Below are 20,656 nucleotides of genomic sequence, written 5' to 3' on the forward strand. Positions count from 1 at the left end.
AATAAAACAAACATTTTTTAATGCCTGATCTCCATAATTTGTGCCAATCTGAAGGTGAAAGGTTAACTGAAAGCTGCTTGTTGTGGCTTTGCAGGATGAAGTGGGGTCCTGGATTAAATGCCAGGCTGAAGTCAGGACATTAGCTGTAACAGAAACAAAATCAACTGCACACTGATTTATTTTAAAATTATATTTTACTAAATCATTTTTTAATATCATCCTGTGTTTGAAGCAATGATGACTGCATTCATCAAAGTCAAAATCAGGGGACTTGCTGTCCTCTGGAAAACAGCAGGAGTTCTTCTCTTTCCTGCTGAAGCTCCTTCCATTTCTTCTGTAGTTCTGCCTTTTCCTTCTGCAGCTCCTCCCGCTGTTTACTTAAGTCTTTGGCTTCCTCCTGCTGTGCTTTCCTCAGAGACTGAATTTCCTCCTTCTCTGCTGCCGCCTCTCTGGCACTCGCTGCCCGCAGCTTCTCCAGCAGCTCCCTCTGATGCTCCAGAGTCCGAGCCTCCTCTTTCTGCGTCCTCCTCAGGGCTTCTATTAGCTCCCTCTCCCTCCTGAGCACACGCCTTTCTCCTTCAGACACTTTTAAGACCAATTCATCTGCAAGAAGAAGGACTCGTGTTTAGCCTTATTACAGCCTTAGGCAAAAGGAACTGACTGACATCTTTTTCAGCACTTGATACTGATTATTATTAGTCAGTGGGAGTTATCACAGATATCTGGAACAGATAAACAGATAAAAAAAAAGGACCTGTCATAATTTGGAGTAATAGCTATCATATTTCAGTTCTGTGGGTGGGAAAGTGCTCAAAACAAAAGGGTGGAGACTGCAGACAGAAGTGGCTGCATCAGCACATTTTTCCATCAATTGAAATCAATACTGATAACCACAAAAATGCTAAATATCAACACAATAGTTGACCAGGGCACCAACTGAGTAATAATAAATGTATGTTTTTTTGTTGTAGGATATACATACATACATACATACAGGTCCATTTTGAGCAGGAAAAACCTTTAAGTACAAAGAGCAATCAAAATTATGGGACTCTGCCCATAAATAAAACTAAGCAAAAACCTCCTTGACTCAAACTTTGTTCATCACCCTTTCACTGTAATCTTCTTGTGCAACTCTGAAATGCTTCCAGTGCTTCTATTTTAAGATCGCTCCCTAGAAGTCCCGTGCTGACCACTTGGACCATGCACTTGGTCATTTCACCTTTTCAGCTTCACAGAAGGAGAATATCAACTTCCATGTCAAAGAATGATTAGCACTGCATATAAACCCAGAGACCATACAGTAGTTTTCAGTTTAAATGGTCAGTTTCCAAGACTGAAGGTGGCACATCAAAATGATAAAGTGGACTGTGCTTATACTGTATAGCACTTTTCTACTCAATTTGAGCATGCAAAGTGCTTCCTTACTACAAGTCTCATTCACCCTTTCACACACATTCAAACACACACGCGCATCAGGACAAGACAGGGTTTGGTTTCTTGCCAAAGGACAATTCCAAATGCAGACTAGGGGAGCCAGGGATCTAACCAATGACCTTCCAATTAGCAGACGATCTGCTCGACCCCCTGAGGTCTTGCCTTTTATTTAGAATGTCTGGGCAAATGTTTAATTAAGAATCTAAAAATAGAAAATATTAAATATTAATGAACATAATTAAAACAAATGATTATAGGCCCAACAGATATGGCAATATATAATACCAAATCCAAACATTGTACTTTCAAGTTTAAACTGTAGCAGTATTTCTAACCTTTGACTCTGGGGTTTATTTTGAGCACCTGGCTGTTCTTTTGTTCTGTAAAGCACTTCTTTACTGCTCTTTGTTCTTGGAGCTGGCACACAGTACATTAAAAACCTCTTTTTGCCCTACTCACCATATTTGCTCCCTGCAACTGTAAAAAAAATTTAACTTTAAGTTACAAGGTTGCTGTTTTGACAGTGGAAGAGATCCAGTCTACATCACAAACAGGAAAGTGCAAAAGATCCTAACAAGCCTTCAGAGCTTAAAAAAAAAAAAATTCAAGCTAAGCTGAAAGTTGCCTACAAGTGCACAAGAAAATGACCTTGAACACATTTGAATGGAGAAACAGGCCCACCCAAACCACAGCGACCGAAAGCAGGGTTGACCCAGAGTGAAGCATTGTGTAGGAGAAAGATGTGAAAGATTCCTGTAGACTGAATTAAACAGCTGCGAGCTACAAAAACATACCTGGAGCCTGTCTCTGCTCTGATGTCTCGTTATCATGTGAGACCTGGGAGAGGTTTAATGGTGGTAGACGCAGCCCGCTGGACACCATCTCTGACAGCATCTTTGGGTGTCTCTTTGACATGTGTCGGTGCAGGTTGCTGGTGCTATTTTTACCACACTTCAGCTTCTTCATGCAGATGCGGCAGCGAGCAGCATTCAGACTGTCCAAGCGCTCAAAGTGCCTCCAAATCATACTGCGCTGTGTACGACCTGCAGGACGGTTGTTACTCGCCTCTGTGGGCATTTGTGGTTCTGCTGGACCTCCATGAGAAGCATCCGGGATGCCATCAATAGCTGAACCATTATCAGTTTCATTCACCACTGTTACCTCTTCAGAGTCTCTGTCCTTCAACACGACCTCCACTGAAGAAGAAAACAAAGTTATAATTACACAACTCATACATCATGTCCTTAATTGGAACACCTGAACTCCAGGTAGCCTTTAGAGAAATCACATTATAGCAGTTCACTTATTTTTCCAGCCTGCACTGTGAGTAATTACCCAACAGGTTCAACACAAATGTAGAAGCACAGCTGTTTGTGTGTTAGCAGTTAGGGGAGCTTGAGTTTGTGCATACCTGTCACTCAGATAAAAAGCAAACCACATTTCATGAATAACCAATGCCCAAATCCTGTTTCTTCCAAAGGCTTCACAAACCTCTTCATTCACCTACAATGTGCATAGGTAAATCCCATCCTTCACATATATTCACATCTATTCAGAAGGCTTGCAATCATGTCTTCTGTCACTGCTGATTTGTTTTAATCTCTGAGTGGCAGCAGAGCAACTGAGCTCAGAAATGAAGCTCAAACTATAACATTAGAAAGACATGAAGAGGTTAAATGTATAATACTGCACCACAGGTGCTGCAGACAAAGCAGCAAAGTGGGAATGATAGGAAGCGGTATAATATTAAAAATGCTGAATGTGTGACAGATTAAAGCATTTTGGTCAGAAAGACCGGAAAAACATTGATGTACTTTCTAGCTTATTGGAAGCTAGGAAGGAAAACTGGCAAAAACACCTATCCAGTAAGCATTTCTGCATTATTATAGTGCTACTGTTACCAGAATGTGGCATGTTTAGGAGAAGCCCTTTCAACGATACCATATTACCTCCCACAAGCAACGATCTCTAGTTTTGTCTTGGCCCAATAGGATGTGGTATTTTGTTTATATATTTTGGTTATGTTCTTGCTTATGTTTTCTTAAGAAAACATTACCATATCCCCGTAAACATTTAGACCGGCATTGAGGGTGTGCTGGACTTGCTGCAGTATTCTCCTGAATGACAGATATTCCGCCTGAGATATCGAAACCAGGAAAAAAGAAATGATTTTTTTTCTCCAAAGGTTTCTCCAGAAATGCAGAGTTCCATTTAGCTCAGAAGTCGGATTTTGGAGCTGGGAGTGACATCACTTCTGAGTTAAGCATGTTCTGGTAGTAAAGTTGGAAAATCAGGAAAAACAGGATTTGTTTTGCTTCTTAGAAAGACAGAACCAGCCATGCATCACTAACCGTACACGAGGTTCACGGATAGGGCCTGGTCAGTGCTCTGTGTATGGCTTATGTAGCAAGCCATACACAACAGTAGCTACAAGTTTTACAGTTTTGCTACTGTTTCTGTTTCCACTTTCTTGGATTGTGAATTTGGTGTCTTCTGACTTTCTGAATTGGAAGTCCGACTTGAGGGAGCGTTCCAGTTGAAAATTCCAACTGGAAACTCGGAAATTCTGGCTTTAAATGAGACGTGCCAAGTCGTGTCTTTTCAAGCTGTTGCAGCATCTCCCTCTGTATAATCTGGTACTCTCTGAGCCCCTGTACGGATATATAAGTGAAATGGCGACAAAAAACAATATCATGCACTCGTGTCTGCAACCCAGCCGCTCCAGATTATAAAAACTGAGATCGAGAGGTGCACCACAAATCAAAACTACACCACTGTACACCACCAATTTTATGGACATCCATTGGCAAAGAAGCAATGCAGTAACTGTAAACCAGACTTTAGCCTACTTACAGATTTGATATGTCTGTTTTAGGATCAGATATAATGCTTACAGAACAATAAAGTTATTAAAAATTGCAGCTGGTGGGCAATGCTGAAAATTCAGGGTTAATCCTGAAGGTACCTCAATAAACCCAAATCCTGCTTTGAGGTATGGGCTGCTGGCCTGATAATCTACAGATTTTGAAGAAACACGAATTATTGTGTTCTCAACAGTAGAAAAAGATTTCAAATATCTGATACATTTAAGTAGTTTTTATCCATCCTTCTCTGGATAGCACAAAACACTGAAAACAATCCATAATTTATACTTCGTCCTTCTCTGTTATCGATGTTTGTGTAAATATGAAACTTTAACATGCCTGTCAAACAGCGGTGAGCTACCAGCTTACCCGGAACTTCACTCTGGTCTGTGGCCCAGAAGGCCTCATCGGTCTCGGCGACAGTGTTTGAGTCCTGTGAGAAGTTTAACGGTGGCGATGGGTGCTGCTGGTTGGACAGCAGCTCGGAGTACACCTCAGGATGTCTCGTAGACAAGTGCCGACGCAGGTTGCTGATGCCGCCGCTTTCGACCAGCTTCGTCATACAGATGCAGCAGCGAACGGCATTCATACTGTCCAAGCGCTTGAAGTGCCTCCAGATCACGCTGCGATGTCGTGGCCGTCTCACAGGGCGCCCATCACTTGCCTCTATGTGTGTTATTATTTCTACTGGACCTCCATGTGGAGCATCCATGAAGCCATTTATGGAAGAGCTGATATCAGTGTTGTGTACTGTGGTGACACTGTCAGATTCGTCATCCTCCAACGCCACTTCCACTGAAGTAGAAAACAAAGTTACAATTAATGCTGCACCTTCTAATGTAGTTTAACCATTATAATACTGAGTGAGTGCCCACTACACGTGGAAATATGGTTTTCACGCTAAACTTTGACCTTTGGTAACCTTTTTCTGAAATCTCATCAATCTATTTCTGTCACCACACAGCTGGGGTTCACTTTAGATGAACAAAGGAGCTGTACCGGAGCAGAAGTGCTCTCCGTCTGCCTCCATGTCCTGGTCGTCGCTGCTGGGGCCAGCTTCAGGTGCACGTTCGTTACTTCTTCTGGATAGCTCGGTGGGATGTTTTACACGCAGGTGTCTCAACATATGGGTGGTGGAACCATGATCCTTTTTGAGCAGGTAACTCCTGCAGAGAAGACAGCGGACCGACTGAGAGTCTATGTTTTTGAAGAACCCCCAAACTACACTTCTTTTACGAGCCTTAACCATCACTGCTGGTGTGCGGGGGTCCAAAAAAACAGCGTGCTCATAATCTAAGTTGTTACTGTGGGTGAAATAAAGAAACAGCTTCCACGGCTCTGTATTTTAAATTAACGAACCTTTACTTAAAAGCAGCGGCCGTCGTTCCTAGCTGTGGAGTTCGGTAGTTTTGATGGCGCTAGCACAACTGCTAGTCACTGCACCGTAATGCACCGTCGCAGCCCTACGTCACATCCGGACTATCAAACGTCGTCACATCGCGCGTCCACATTTGGAGTATTATTCCTCTTCACATATTCACATGTCCAAGCATTGAGGCATAGACTTTTTTCTTGTTTGTAATTAAGACATTGATAAAATCCCTAAGATGTCTGCTTTTTATCGCTAGGCCTTTCTCTCATGGTTTCTCATCTACAAGCATAACTTCTCACCCCACAACCATCTGATTTGGAATAACAAAGACATTTATACAAACGAAAATCTCTGTATTTGGAATATTGGTTTCAGAACAACGTCATATGGGTGGACCAGTTATTCAATAGTGAAGGACTTTTTCTCACCTATGAAGAATTTCTTAGAAAATGTAACTCGTGGAGACTGTGCCAAGGTATTTGGAGCATCCCCTCAGGTGTATGCATGCTTTTCAAGAGCCAAAACAAGCTTGATGCTTACAACCTCACCTGTTTGTCTCCAGCAGACACGCTTGTAGGGAAAGTCTGTCTATCTTGTCATTGTGCAAATAACAACAGATCTATAAGAACCTTGTTTCAAAAGAACATCACAACACAACCAGATGTTATTCCACACTGGAATAGGTTTGTGGATGTAATACCATGGAACAAGGTCTGGCTTCTTCCAAATAGATATCTGATTACAAATAAAGTTATATAAATCTTATATAAAATTATCCATAAAAATCTATCCAGCTAAAGCCTATATTAAAAACAGATTGAAGACAGATATAGATATTAACTGTAGCTTTTGTGATATATGTCCTGAAACTGTTGTTCATCTGTTGTGGTACTGCCCATTTGTTAATGTATTTTAGGCAGGAACTATGTGACTTTATTCACAATAACATTGAAAAACACTTTATCTTATCATGGAAGAATGTGCTGTTTGGCCTCTTTAAAAACTGTACACAAGAAGATGAAGAGAAGAGGAAGAATAGGGACTCTCTGTCCAAGCAAATGCATCTTGAATAGTAGGAATGCGCAAGCTCCATCCCAGCAGCTATACAAAGAACACTTGAGGCTTAGTGCAGAATACAATCTAATTACATCTCATTTGGTAGAATACATACTGTTGAAAAATAGAAGTAACACATATGAGCATGGAGATAAGGCTGGGGAAAGTTTTGGCAAGATAACTAAGGGGTGCAAGGGCCAGACTGATAATTCGTGGGGTAACAACTCAGGATGGTGGTATCATTACAGACCAGCAATGAAAAAAACGAGGCTTTTCAATGTTATTATAACAAATTATACAGTTCTGATAATCGTTGCAATGCTCATCTTTTACAGAACTTTTTTGGACACTTGGCTGTCCCAACACTAACCCTGAATCAGATTGATGCCTTGGATGCACTAGAATCACAGCAGGAGATTGTAGGGGCAATTAAATGTATTGCAACCCTGGAAATCACCTGGTCCAGATGGCACGCCAAGTGAGTTTTATGCAGCATTCTCTGAACAGTTAGCCCCAATTCTGGCAAACGTGTATACATATTCTCCTAGTAGTGGGTCCCTTCCTTCCACTCTGAATCAAGCTTGCTGCTGAAAAAAGACAAAAACCCTACAGATTGTTCATCCTACAGGCCAATATCGTGATTGTAAAATATTCGCCAAAGTGTTGGCCTGTTGTCTGGAGCGAGTTTTACCCAGTGTTATATCTCCAGATCAGACTGATTTTGTTAAAAGCAAACGCTCTTTTTATAATATATGCCATTTATTGAACATTGTGTACACCCCTTGTCAGAATGACTCTGAATGCCTTCTCTCCATGGATGCAGAGAAGGCATTTGACAGAGTGGAGTGGGTCTACCTGTTTGAAACTTTGGAGCAATTTGGTTTCGGCAGGCCGTTTATAACTTGGGTAAAGTTATTGTATTCTTCTCCATCAGCCATGATTCTGACAAATAACTTTCACTCTAAACCATCTTGTACCGTGGGACCTGATGGGGTGCCCACTTATTCCAGGTTCTTATTTTAAAAAACTAGATTTGGCCATTTTGACTAACATTTTGAATGGTAAATATCCTCATCTATAGAAAGACGACCTGCAAAAATCAAAGCAAAATGGTGGGCTGGCTCTCCCCAGTATCCGGCACTATTATTGGGTATGTAATCTCTATTGTCTGTCCTTTTTGGTGCACTACAGTACAACTCCAGTGATGGTGGTCCTATTTGGGTGGGGATGGAAAAGCTCCTCTGCACCCCTTTGTCAATGCCAGCTTTGATTGGTGAATCCTTACCTCTACCTCTTAATTGTACCTTCCTAACTCCATAGTTTATAACTTTCTCGCAGTCTGTTCACAATTTAGGAAACAATTTAGCCTCCATCAGGCAAGTCTCTCCAGTCCATTTGCATTCAAAAACCTTTTTTTCCCCCTTTGTTGCAAGATGGTACATTCAGTGTGTGGCAAAGTAAAGGCTTAAAATATTTTAAAGATCTTTTTTTATTGATTTTTATTTTATTGCTTTGTTAGCTCAACTGTCCAATAAATATGATTTGCTGGCTTTTAGATATTTGCAGGTTAGGCATTTTATCATTTCATCCATTTTAAGTTTTCCTGATAAGACTCTTGATAATATAATTGATGAGCTGATGTCTTTTGACCCAACAAAGAGTAAAGCAGTTACTTCTATGATAAACTTGATCTCTCATCTAGATTCCCGACCCTTTGCCACAATTCAACAGTCCTCGGAGCAATACCTTCAAACTACAATTAGTGAGGCGATTTGGGCTGATGTGTTGGGGAAAATTCACGCATCTTCAATGTGTGTGAGACATTCTCTCAATTCAATCAATTCAAAGTGGTACATTAGGTATACCTTCATAAATCTAAACTGACCAGAATTTACCATCAGATCGACCCTATGTTTGATAGATGTGAATCTGAGGAAGCCACATTAGTACAAATGTTTTGGTATTGCTCTAAGATACCGATATACTGGGCTGGTATCTGTGAAGCACTCTCAGCAGTATTTGGAGTTAAGATTACCCCCAACCCATTTATGCTGCTTTTTGGGGGTCACCCCTGAGGGATTAGGTCTACCTACTGGGGGTCGAAAGGTCATTGCGTTTTCAACTCTGCTAACACAGTGCCTAATTCTTTCTAAATGGAAGGATGCTGCTCCACCCACAGTATCAATGGATAAAAGATGTACTACTTAATTTAAAACTATGTTCAAATTATATGTTTTTAATATTTATTCAGCTGTATTCTAAACAGCAGCTGTCTATTGTAAGCGTTGTGACTCTTCTAGAATAATGAAAAAAAAAATCATTTTAACATCTGGCCTGTTTGTTTTTGTTCAGTAAGCAGCATGAGCTGTATATACATGTGTTAGACCCACGACAGGTCAGTTGAAAAAAATGTTCAATGAACTTAAAAAAAAAAAAAATCTTTATTTCACGTCACTTATTCAGTTCATGAGTTACAATAAAATAAAATAAAATAAAATAAAATAAAATAAAAAACACCGGTCCCTCCCCAATCCCTTCAGTAGGTCAGGGAACAAGTTCACTGCAACCAATTAAAGCACACTAAGTGAACGAACGCCCTCAATGATCTTTGCACCTAATTAGCGTCACTGCAGCTGATGAAAGTGTACATATTCATACATAAACCTGCACTGAACTGGCAGAATGGGGACGAACCAAGACCAAAGCTACGTTCGTTTATGATGGGGAAACAAGGTAGCGATAACAAAAAACAAAACAAACAAAATAAAAAAAGGAAAGAAACTTGTCCACCCCAAAGTCAACACCCATGCCTTTTTCTGCTCACTTGGCAGGGTGGACTAGACCAAAGAATACACTCACAAAAACAAATCAACAAAAGAAACCTCCAAAACAATACTCCACGGCAAAAGTAGTCACTACCAGCCGCCTTCAATCCCAAAGGGGCGCAGGCCACTATTCATGCCCACAATTATGCCACCCACATTGAGTGTGGTGTGCACCTGCCTCACTACTCTGGTCTGATCCCACTCACAAAACACATCAGTTCCCGCTTGCAGCTTATTTTTATACATACTCCTGGAAGCACCATTTAAGTCACATCCCCCCTTTTCATTCATTACCAACTGCCAAACATAATGTTTTTATTTAGAAAGATAAGGTTCCTGTAGTTCAGTCCTGTAGTGACTGTTGTTGCTTAACTGTATGAAACTGGTTAGACACGATGAAACAGATCATATAAATCTATGGATGTTAGAAGACATCTAATGATGGAATAAGACTAAAGTCAGGTAAGTGTTCTTTGGATCTAAAGACAAGATCAATATAATCGTGGTCAGCACCCCTAGATTTATAATGTAGTTTATATGGCACATGTAATGAAATGTCACAGGTCTGTTGCTGAATCAGTATTTATTTCAGTATAATGGTATACAGTTCTTTACCACCTTATAACAATACTCCAATGTAAACTGACAGTCTTTACTGCAGTTTTTCCAAATTATTTTACATTGATTGTCTTTTTATAGCTGAGCATTTTGCCAAAGTGCTTAAAAACTTTTTAAATCTATTTTTTTTTTAAGAAATCTAGTAATTAGGCGCTTTGTGGACAATTTCCATTGTAAACATTAATCACGATGAAGTTGGAAGGCGTTATAAACGCTGAGCTGAGCTGTGACATCATCAGGTACGCTGATGTTCCAATTGTAAAATGATCGCGCGGCGTGCTCCCGTCCTCGAGAAGTCCGGACACCCGTGACAGCTTGCCAAGTACCTGATTATTGAGAAACGGCCCGGACCTGTCCTTCAAATCCGGGGGTCACATGGAGGATCTTTCGATTTTGGACTATCCCCCTTAAAATGCGTCCTTCGGAGGATTCAGATGAATTGGGTAACAGCCCTCTGCTCGTGTGTGCGATTTCCTGACAGATTTGAAGGCGCATTTAAATCTACAGGTGAGGGACAGGTACAGAAGAGAAAATAATGTGAAGCCGAAGCATTTAAACACACGTGTTGTTTTAAATGTGTTGATAAAAAGCTGTATTGGGCTCGCTGGTGAAATATTGTAACTACGCAGTTTGGGTTAATGTGATATGAACTGGGTGTCAGCTTGAATGCGTCATTATAACATATTTATGTATTATTCAGTAAAGACATGATTTTTTTTAAATACCTTGTTTTAATCTTTGCGATCAGTGTTACAAAAGCCAGTAATAATTACCCCCCCCCCCCCCCCCCCCCCCCACCGATGCCTACGCCTTTAAAAACTCTTCTTTTCACACTGCGTTTTATTGTCAGTCAGGATCAGTTATTGTGCATCGAACTCCACAAGAATGTATTTAAAGTTCCCTTTGCAACATTTTGTTTTACTTCGTGTGAATAAAGCACAGATAATTATTATTATTATTTTAACATTCAATAATGCAGCAGTGTTGTCACACTCAGAAGTAAAAAAAAAAATCTTTGTGTTATGTTTCTTTTGTTTTACATTAACCAAAACCATTTAATGTTTCTGTTTCTGTTTGTTAATCGTCTTACAAGTCTTTCTTGCCCCGCGAGTCTTTCTTTCAGGTGTTAACGGCCTTTCAGGACAGGGTGTTAACACCTGCAAACAGTTTCTGCTTCTTTTAAATTTTGATATCTGATCAAATAGATTATCACTGTAATCTTAATAGTTTGTTTGGATTTTCCATGCATTCACATCCGCTTATCCTGTTCAAGGCTGTGGTGGTGGTGGTGGTGGGGGGTTTAACACACACACACAGAGAGACAACCACTCACACTCGCAGTAATACCTATGGGCAATTTAGAATCACCAGTTAATCACCAGTAACTGCATGTCTATGGACTGTGAGAGGAAACCGGAGTACCCGGGGAAAACCCATGCAGATGTAACAGAGATAAGAATGCACATTATTATTTAATTTCTTCTCTAATGCTGTATTTTATTTTTCAATATATATATATATATATATATATATATATATATATATATATATATATATATATATATATATATATATATATATATGAATTTTATCGATGTTGTAGTTTATTTTTGAAAAACCGGAAGTGCGCTACGCTCCTAAACGTTGGGTCGCTTTACTTTCTCCCTCACAACACTGATGACTGCTGAGGGGAGCCGATACCCGGTGTGCTTGTGAAGACACTAAAGTGGTGTTTTCTTTGTGTCTATCACAGTAAAGGTGGTCAACTCTATATTCCTGTATTGTCGTTTGTACACGGGTGGATGAAGTATACACACCTGTTACACAGACATGGGGAGAACATTGCAAACTCCACACAGAAAGACCCAGGTGGAGGTGGAATCAAACCTAGGACTTTTTGGCTGTGAGGCAGCAGAGCTAACCACCACCACCACCTTGTTGCTTTGGAGCCATATAACCATTAAATAAAATGGCAAATCATCATGTTTTAGGAGCTGTTACATGTTACTTACCAGTCAATTTAGCCATCCTAGGTATACCCTTGCAGAGATGCACATGTGGTTGAAAATTTTCAGCCTCAAAGAGCAGAAGCAACTGGAGAGTTAGGGGCAATAATAGAAAATGGATCATAACTTTGATACCTGAGGGTGCAGATTCCAAAGACAGAGCCTACTTTTTGCCACAGAAGGTCAAAAATGACAGTATGAAAGCATATAGTTTCCTGGCTATAAGCTGAGCCACCGATTACTCTGGAAAAAGTTATTAGAGCATGCTTATCTGTAAGAACAGTATGTTGGATCATTGGATAATCCTGTTTCCTGTTTCTGTGCTGTTTTTTTGTGTGTGTGTGTTCTAGGTTAAGCCATGCTATCAGTTCCCTCATCCAAAGAGATGACCGTCAAGAGCCCCACGTGCCCACATGCTGGCAAGCTACAAAGCTTAGGCACCACAGAGAATAAACTCAACAACAGAGTTGACAACCTGAATACAGAGGAGGGCTTGCAGGAGTTGACCAAAACCATTCAGATTACAACAAAGAACTCTTCTTCTGAAAGGAAATGGATCCGGCCTGACTTTCCCAGCCGCTGCACATGGAGCCTGGGAGCCTCGAAAGCCCACTCCCCTCACATGCAGGTCCCAAGGTCGGTGTGATGGTCAGATTTCCAGTGCACTTACACGTGAAAGAAATACAGATATTCTTCATCCAAAGAATATAGAGCAGCTGTTGTATTGACTCGTAAAGGCACTGCGCTGTTTATTTAAACCTCTGAAAAAGAGTTGAGATAATTGGCTGAGGAATGACAATTAAAGTAAACACTTGTTGTTGTTGTTAAGATTTCTAAAATCAGTGAAGTGAGTGGAAATAAGTGTTATTATCTCACACTAGTGGTAGCAATCAACTATCATTCTGAGCTCGATAAAGAAGTGATTACCTTCTAGTCTATTTTGTTGCTCAGAATTTTTTTTTTCCTTCTCTTCTCAGAACTGTCGCACCAACCATTCTGCCAAACATCCTGCACAAAATTGTTGACACTCCCATGGTACGCAGCAACAACATCCCCAAAGCTTTTGGACTTAAATGTGAAATATGTGAGTCATGCCACATTCAAGCTGAGACACATTTTCAAGTCAGATAAGGTCTGACTGGTTACCTTTAATACCTTGTAAACTTTTTAGTGCTGGTTTATGAATGTTGTTTTGTGTGCGTGTGTGTTTGCACGTGTGTGTGTGTTTGTTTCAGGTAAAAATTATTATTTTGAATATCAAGGTTATCCATAGTTGATTTCCTCATTTGGCCTGTCTGACTAATATCTTACCATGACAATCACATCTGTTGATATTATGTAGTGGCCAAGTGTGAGTTCTTTAATGCGGGCGGCAGTATCAAGGACAGGATCAGTCTGCAGATGGTGGAGGATGCAGAGAGAGCCAGAATTCTCAAACCTGGAGACACCATCATAGAGCCCACCACTGGAAACACTGGTAATCCACTGCACGTGTCTGTGCTGGTATGCTGAAATACACAAAAACCTGCATTGTAAGACCTACTTGAATGTGTTTGTTCATCGGCTGTCCACTGCCCAGTCTGGGGGACCTGTTCAGCTCCCGCTGCCTCAGCAGGGCAGCCAACATACTAAAAGACTCTCTCCACCCTGGTTATCATCTTTTCCAACAGCTGCCCTCTGGAAAACACTTCAGATCCATCACATCCAGGACAAACAGACTGAAAAACAGCTTTTACCCTAGTGCTGTACGGGAATTGAATACACGCACATGAATTTTTATTTTTTTAATTTAATTGATTTAAGTATTTATTTATTTAAGCTACTTAGGCCCTGTGCAATAATCTGCAGTTTGTTGAATGTTTTTAGAGTTTTTGAATGTTTTTATTGGGTCTAGGCACCTTAAGGTTTGCTGCTCAATTTCGTTGCACTCTAGTACAATGACAATAACAGCTGTCTATCTTTAGGTATTGGACTCGCTCTAGCTGCTGCTCTGAAAGGCTACCGCTGCATCATAGTCATGCCAGATAAAATGAGCATGGAGAAGGTGAATTTCCTGAAAATATTGTGACTAAATATGGAAATTACAACTTTTTGTGGAGGCAGAGGACACACTTCAGATTTAATGCACCTTTTGTCTAATATTATGCAATCTTCCAGTTTTTTTTTTTGCCATTGTATTCCAGGTTATTACCTGTGCTCTGTTAAAGCTCTGCAACCTATTTATTTTCAGGTGTGTCAAGCCCCGTTTGAGCTTAAGTTGTTTTTTTTATTTTGTTTGTTTGATTTTTGAATGAGTTCTAGATTTTGTTTTGTTTCTATTACTTTTTTATTTCGTTTGATTACTTTACTCTATTTTGCCTTTTTTATACCTCTGTCAAAAGACAGGACGTATTATGTGATCACCCATGGCGGTAGCGTCGATGGAAGTGCTCGTTCAATAACTCGAGAACTGTTCAGCCTATTTTTTAAATTTTTGGAACAAGTTAAAGCAAACTATGAAAATTATCAAATATCAAATATCTGCAATTCTGTTCTACATGCTTGCTACATCATTAATTTAATCATTAATTAATAATAAATAAAAATGTAATGAATCTTGAATGTCATATCAGTATTGTTAATTGAAGTTAATGTACCTAAATTCTGATGCCTTAACAGGCAGAATTCAAGTGTTAATATTTTGTGGTTGTTCTCTGCAGGTGGACATCTTGAGGGCTCTTGCAGCGGAGATCGTTCGTACACCCACCAGCGCCTGTGTCGATTTGCCAGAGTCTCATGTGGGTGTTGCCTGGCATCTCAAGAACGAGATCCCCAACTCTCACATCCTGGACCAGTACCGCAACCCATATAATCCTCTGGCTCACTACGACATCACAGCCGAGGAGATCCTGGAGCAGTGCGATGGTACAAGGATCTTAAACTCAGAAGAATGTTTAATAATATTATAAAATACATAGACACTTTTTCCATCACACTGTGTAGAGTTTGCATGCTCTCCCCATGTCTGTGTGGGTTTTCTCCAGGTATTACGGTTTCCTTCCACGGTCCAAAGACCTGCAGTTACTGGGGTTAGGTTAATGGGTGATTCTAAATTGCCTATAGGTGTGAATGTGAGTATGAATGGTTTTCTGTCTCTCTGTGTTAGCCCTGCGACAGGCTGGCAACCTGTACAGGGTGTACCCTGCCTCTCACCTTATGGCAGCTGGGATAGGCTCCTTAAAATGAAGTTTATATGTAAGTTCAATAAAGAAGATCTGTAATCACTCCTTTGTCTGCTTTCCTGGGTGTTTTCCTGCTAGTCTATTCTTCCCGTCACTTCTATTTCTCATGCCGTCAATCTCAAAGCTGACATCATTGCGCTAGTCCAATGATCTTTCTGTATTCCTCAAGCCAATCAGCCTCTACTCTGAGTACTTTAAATCTCATCGCTTACCTGTCAGTCTCCCTTAGCTGACTAATTTGTGCAACCCACCTACTATCACTGATGTAATTCCGTTCCACTATGATGGGCCGTTGGGAGTCTAATCTGCAAATAGCTCAGCTCCTTTTATTGATCTCTCCTTATTGAACTCAAATTAGAAAAAGCATCACTTGAGAATCTATATTCAGTCTGCGAGGTGGTCTCTTGTCTGTGTTTTTGCTGACAGGCAAAGTGGATATGCTCGTTGCTAGTGCAGGCACAGGGGGGACAATCACAGGCATCGGCCGGAAACTGAAGGAAAAATGCCCGAACATCAAAGTTAGCTCTTTTCAGATCTTTTCTTGCCATGGTTGGATTAAATAGCTGCTGAGCTACTTATCGCATATAAATGATGTGTTTTGTGTGCAGATTATTGGTGTTCATCCCAAAGGGTCAATCCTGGCTGAACCCGAGGAGCTTAACAAGACCAATCGTAACCAGTCTGAGGTGGAAGGCATCGGGCCCAACTTCATCCCCACTGTGCTTGACAGATCAGTGAGTTCCAGTGGTAGCTTTTTATCCCCATGCAGATTTCTCCCCATGAAATCTGGCATATGTTGTTCCTGGTTGTTTAGTACCCTTTATACACTTTGGTTGTATTTATCTAAAGTGGAGAGTGAACAACTAGGATTTCAGGCTACTAATGCTATGATAATATATGCTAATGATATGCAGCTTCTTTCTCATGCCTGACTGGCTTAGCTGTGTGATTGGCTATACCTACTTGACCAATACTGAGTGAAATGGAGAAAAGTGGTGATTCTCCATATCTATCAACTGACAAAGATCACTGAACAAGTGGCAGTAGCTAGATAGTAAGAAAGGGGGAATCCCAGTTTTCTAGGTAAAGAGCCAGTCTATCTATAGTAACATCAGTTCTAGGCTGTGATGCCTATGATGCCAATTTCTGATTGGCTGAGCGTTGTCTGTCATGTGGTCCGGGATGATTCATTGCCATAGTACAGACTGTGACTGATCATTGAGCAATATTACAGCCATACCTACTGCTCAGCAATATTGGTCAAAAGTTTTGTTCATGGTTGCCTTATGATTATAGTGATGTTATACATAATGCACTGATATCAGCATATTATGTAGTAATATTCCTGTACACACGAGTACCATATGATGTAAATATCTTACAAGCATGCATTATGTTATTATATCAGGGCTGACTAAAATCATTTGGATAAAGATTTAGGGCAAGGTATCTAAATTAGGGCAAAAATAGTTTTGCAGAAGGTAATAAGATGTCTGCTGAAGGGGTTTCTGTTATGAAATGGGGCTGTAATGTTATCCAGACTTCTACATTTATTTTACATTTTCATTTATGGTGAGAAGATATCTCCATCACTGATAGGTTTATGTTTCCAGGTGGTCGATATGTGGTACATGCCCAGCGATGAGGAGTCCTTCAACATGTCTCGTATGCTGATCAGAGAGGAAGGCCTGCTGTGTGGTAAGTCCCTGTGGTCCTGGGATAAGTTAGATTTTTCCACCTCAGGAACTGTCAGGCATTTTTTCCACTGAGTCAATCAACAGCTTCGCTTTTATGCTCAGCTATCTCTTTACCTGGTGCAGCGTTTGCATCACTGCAGCCACAGCCCCAATCCATCAAAAATGTTTTCAAATGGTTTTAGTGTGGTTATATTCTAAAGCACTGTAACTCTCCCAGAGTCTTGTATATCACTACAGGAAGATGCTCCTTGTAAACAAAGGGCAGAATTCATCCTGAGGTGAGGGTGGTGTGGTTGTGAGTGCAGACTGGCCAGCATACAGACTTATATCTCTGGCATAGAAAGAACAATGGAAACACTAAGGGCTCAAGGAATATTCTAGAAAAAAACCAACAGAAAAATTTGTGGGTACTAGGGTGCTACTTCAGTGAACTCACCTTTTGTTCTCTTGTGTAACAGGAGGCACCTCTGGGACAGCCATGGCAGCAGCTGTGCATGCAGCTAAAGAGCTGAAGGAGGGCCAGCGCTGTGTGGTGATACTGCCAGACTCCATCCGTAACTACATGTGAGATGTCTCATGTTGCACATGTAGACATTTGTTTTTTTTTTTTCTTGCTTTTTATATGTAAACACAGAACACTACCCTCACCCCCCAGGTCAAAGTTCCTGAGTGATAAGTGGATGATCCAGAAGGGCTTCTTGAGGGAGGAGGACCTCACAGTGAAAAAACCATGGTATGTGTTATTAAAAGGGTCAATTTTTTTTCTTATTCAGTCTCTTCTGTGTGTGCTTGTGAAATATGCCACCATGTTCTTGCAGGTGGTGGAACTTGAAGCTCCAGTGTTTGAACCTGTCAGCCCCGCTCACCGTCCTGCCTACCATCAGCTGCCAGAAGACCATCCAGATCCTCAAGGAGAATGGCTTTGACCAGGCACCTGTGGTTGATGATACAGGGTGAGCGTCCTGTGGGTGAAAGGATCTGCCTTACAGCAGCTAAAAAACACTGAATGTTTCCTAATTTATCTTTAAATATTCCTCGTGTATCAAACATTGCGTAGCTTATCTTTAATTAACCTTTAAATTCACTCTTTGTGCGTGTGTGTTTGTGTGTGTATAGGTTGATCCTGGGCATGGTGACTTCAGGGAACATGCTGTCCTCAATCCTTGCAGGAAAGATCAACTTTTCAGACCCTGTCTGTAAAGTGCTCTACAAGCAGTTCAAACAGGTTAGAAAGGTTGGAAATTTAATGGGTTTAAAGGCTATGTTTTTAATTCTGATTGGCTGACACTGACAGCATGACATCACGTGGCAGTGAGAGGCTGTTTTGTGAGTTTTTGGACTTAAAATATCATCAGGTACTCAAGTTGAACCTGGATAAGGAACTGTCTTACTTTATTCATGTTTTTGTTTGCTTTTTTCTTAGCTTGTATTGATTGTTGCTTTCAGCACATGATCTCATTTTCATTCACAGATCACACTGACTGATAACTTAGGAAAGTTATCCTTGATTTTGGAGACTGATCACTTCGCCCTGGTGGTACACGAACAGATCCAATGTGAGTACAGCAATGTTTTTTCATTACACACACACACACACACACACACACACACACACACACACACACACACACACACACACACACACACACACACACACACACACACACACACACACACACACACACACCTCATAAGATTGTGTTGTGGCTGCCTGAGCTCCCATTGTATTTCTTCTGCTCAAAATGCCTTGTGTCAAGTGTTAAGGGTGGAGGTCATTCAGTCTGTGGGGTTAAACCATCATGAACCTCTGACAAAAGGTTAGTGTTGTGATGTGTGACACGCAGACCGAGTTTGCATGTTTTCAAGAACAATGTTTTTTATAACTTGAAGAGCTCAGCAGATCAACTTGCTGCTGCTCATTGCTTGAGTATAGATATATGAATGCAGTGTGAGCATTCAAAAAAGAAAAATGGATTTTGGGACAACCTTAACCTGTCCAAGTAGAGACAGTTTAGCAAAAAGCAAACTGACTGCTGATTCTTATGCGTTTGTCTGTTGCATTATACAGCAAAGTCAAGGTTGTGGTTAAGCATACTTTTTTTTTTCCCCCTCCAATATTGAAACCCAAGATGTGCAGGCTGAAAATGAACCTCAATCTTTTTTTGGTCTTCTCTAGCTGGAATAAAATGCGCAATTTAAACTGATCAAAGCTGGACAAACACACCTATTAATCACACCTGCGGCATGCAACTTTTGTCTTCCCGATGTGACTTCATTGATATGACTAATCAGCTTTAAATACTGACTAACGGACATTCTGTGCTGTGACCAACTAGGTTTTATTTTTCCCCCATACTGCACATTCTGAGCACTCACTGGTGCTGGTAAAATGTGGCTCTGATGGCGATAAATCACCTCCACAGGTGGATGGTTAAAGGTAGTAGCTACTGTTACAAGTCAGCTGATACACAGCACTGATGCTGAACTTAACTGACATACCACACGTTGTACTTGTCATGCAATGTGTCTCTCATTTACATTCAGTATATCCACAATAGCATGTGACCTCATAACCCTACTGTATACTACATGATCAACACCAAATAGCCATGGACGTAGTGGGTGATTTGGCAGCTAAAGAGAAAACTGTTTTCCCTCAGGACTTGTTTGAAGAGCTCTAAGAATAACACCAAATGAATACTGAAATGTGTATAGATAATGATTATGATACAGAATATTAATGTTGCAGTATGTATCTCAGCTGTATTTTTTTTAAGTTTATGTTACTAGATAAAATTTAGTGAAAGTACTGCAACACTTTGAAGGGTTTCACTGGTGTGACAGAGCAATAGTTCTCTGAAATGTTCCCGTTTTATCTCTGTAATAACCTCTGTATTATGCTTGCTTCCCTTCTCTTCCTCCACCAGACTTAAGCGATGGCTCTCACAGGCTAAAGCAGGTGGTTTTCGGGGTGGTGACAGCCGTCGACCTGCTCAACTTCGTCACAGCCCGGAAAAGGACAGAGCACACCATGTCAGAGTCCATGGATGAGCTGTGAAAGGTTGAATTAAAAGACACTGCAGGCTTTTGCATTTCTTTCTTTGATATGACAAACATAATGACATTTAGTTTAGTGTCTCAAAGATGGAAAAAAGTGGGGGTTTTTTTGTATTTTTTGGGTGAGGTTTACTCTTATTTTTTTTTTTTACTTTTTTACTTTTTAAAATCATTTTTATATGTTTTAACTGGAGTCTTAAAGTATAATAAGCAAAATAATTTGTGCCACTGCCAACTTATGATGGGGGTTGGTATTATTGTTTAAGCTTGTAGTACTCAAATATTTTCTAAGTTTTGTTACTGTGTAGACTTATGTTAAATGAGGTAAATGTGCCTTTTGCACACTTCTGTCTGATACACAAGGCCACAGTGATACAATCACTTCCTTTCCAGCTAAATAAAATCACACCAAAAATGCTTGTCTTCAGCTAAGATTGTAAGTCTACACAGTAACAAAACAAAAAATAATCATGAAAATAATCATGGTGTTATTCCATTTCCAC

General features: G+C 40.4%; 2 protein-coding genes across 6 annotated transcripts; one reads left to right on the plus strand and one right to left on the minus strand.

The window, feature by feature from the left end:
• Positions 1 to 217: 217 nt before the first annotated feature.
• LOC115774228 (uncharacterized) lies at positions 218 to 17,615 on the minus strand. 3 transcript variants are annotated; one of them, XM_030721404.1, is made up of 5 exons: positions 17,533 to 17,615; positions 5,301 to 5,467; positions 4,671 to 5,096; positions 2,232 to 2,633; positions 218 to 603 (listed from the first exon to the last, which is right to left on the minus strand). In XM_030721404.1, exons 1-5 carry the CDS (start codon positions 17,574 to 17,576, stop codon positions 263 to 265), a joined length of 1,380 nt encoding a protein of 459 aa, XP_030577264.1. In that variant the 5' UTR covers positions 17,577 to 17,615; the 3' UTR covers positions 218 to 262. The 3 variants fall into 3 exon arrangements, with proteins under 3 accessions (XP_030577264.1, XP_030577272.1, XP_030577256.1); XM_030721412.1 differs by lacking the exon at positions 17,533 to 17,615 and adding an exon at positions 5,661 to 5,769; XM_030721396.1 differs by lacking the exon at positions 17,533 to 17,615 and having other exon boundaries at positions 5,301 to 5,651.
• LOC115774208 (cystathionine beta-synthase-like) lies at positions 10,480 to 20,169 on the plus strand. 3 transcript variants are annotated; one of them, XM_030721365.1, is made up of 15 exons: positions 10,480 to 10,679; positions 12,529 to 12,814; positions 13,156 to 13,262; positions 13,521 to 13,655; positions 14,143 to 14,222; positions 14,878 to 15,082; positions 15,826 to 15,917; positions 16,008 to 16,133; positions 17,013 to 17,097; positions 17,555 to 17,660; positions 17,752 to 17,829; positions 17,915 to 18,049; positions 18,213 to 18,321; positions 18,568 to 18,652; positions 20,024 to 20,169. In XM_030721365.1, exons 2-15 carry the CDS (start codon positions 12,537 to 12,539, stop codon positions 20,152 to 20,154), a joined length of 1,752 nt encoding a protein of 583 aa, XP_030577225.1. In that variant the 5' UTR covers positions 10,480 to 10,679; positions 12,529 to 12,536; the 3' UTR covers positions 20,155 to 20,169. The 3 variants fall into 3 exon arrangements, with proteins under 3 accessions (XP_030577225.1, XP_030577234.1, XP_030577243.1); XM_030721374.1 differs by lacking the exon at positions 10,480 to 10,679 and adding an exon at positions 11,551 to 11,615; XM_030721383.1 differs by lacking the exon at positions 10,480 to 10,679 and having other exon boundaries at positions 12,764 to 12,814; positions 13,156 to 13,213.
• Positions 20,170 to 20,656: the final 487 nt, after the last annotated feature.

The sequence above is a fragment of the Archocentrus centrarchus genome, chromosome 3 (assembly GCF_007364275.1).
Source record: "Archocentrus centrarchus isolate MPI-CPG fArcCen1 chromosome 3, fArcCen1, whole genome shotgun sequence".
NCBI classification, from domain to species: Eukaryota; Metazoa; Chordata; class Actinopteri; order Cichliformes; family Cichlidae; genus Archocentrus; species Archocentrus centrarchus.

Excerpts from the sequence above, each read along its gene's own strand:
- LOC115774208 (XM_030721365.1), top strand. The coding sequence starts at position 12,537 with ATGCTATCAGTTCCCTCATCCAAAGAGATGACCGTCAAGAGCCCCACG. Across the intron at positions 15,918-16,007 it reads AAAAATGCCCGAACATCAAA|ATTATTGGTGTTCATCCCAA; the intron begins GTTAGCTCTTTT and ends TTTTGTGTGCAG. Across the intron at positions 16,134-17,012 it reads CCACTGTGCTTGACAGATCA|GTGGTCGATATGTGGTACAT; the intron begins GTGAGTTCCAGT and ends TTATGTTTCCAG.
- LOC115774228 (XM_030721396.1), bottom strand. The coding sequence starts at position 5,550 with ATGGTTAAGGCTCGTAAAAGAAGTGTAGTTTGGGGGTTCTTCAAAAAC. Across the intron at positions 5,097-5,300 it reads CGGAGAGCACTTCTGCTCCG|TGGAAGTGGCGTTGGAGGAT; the intron begins GTACAGCTCCTT and ends TTTCTACTTCAG. Across the intron at positions 604-2,231 it reads AGAGCAGAGACAGGCTCCAG|ATGAATTGGTCTTAAAAGTG; the intron begins GTATGTTTTTGT and ends TTCTTCTTGCAG.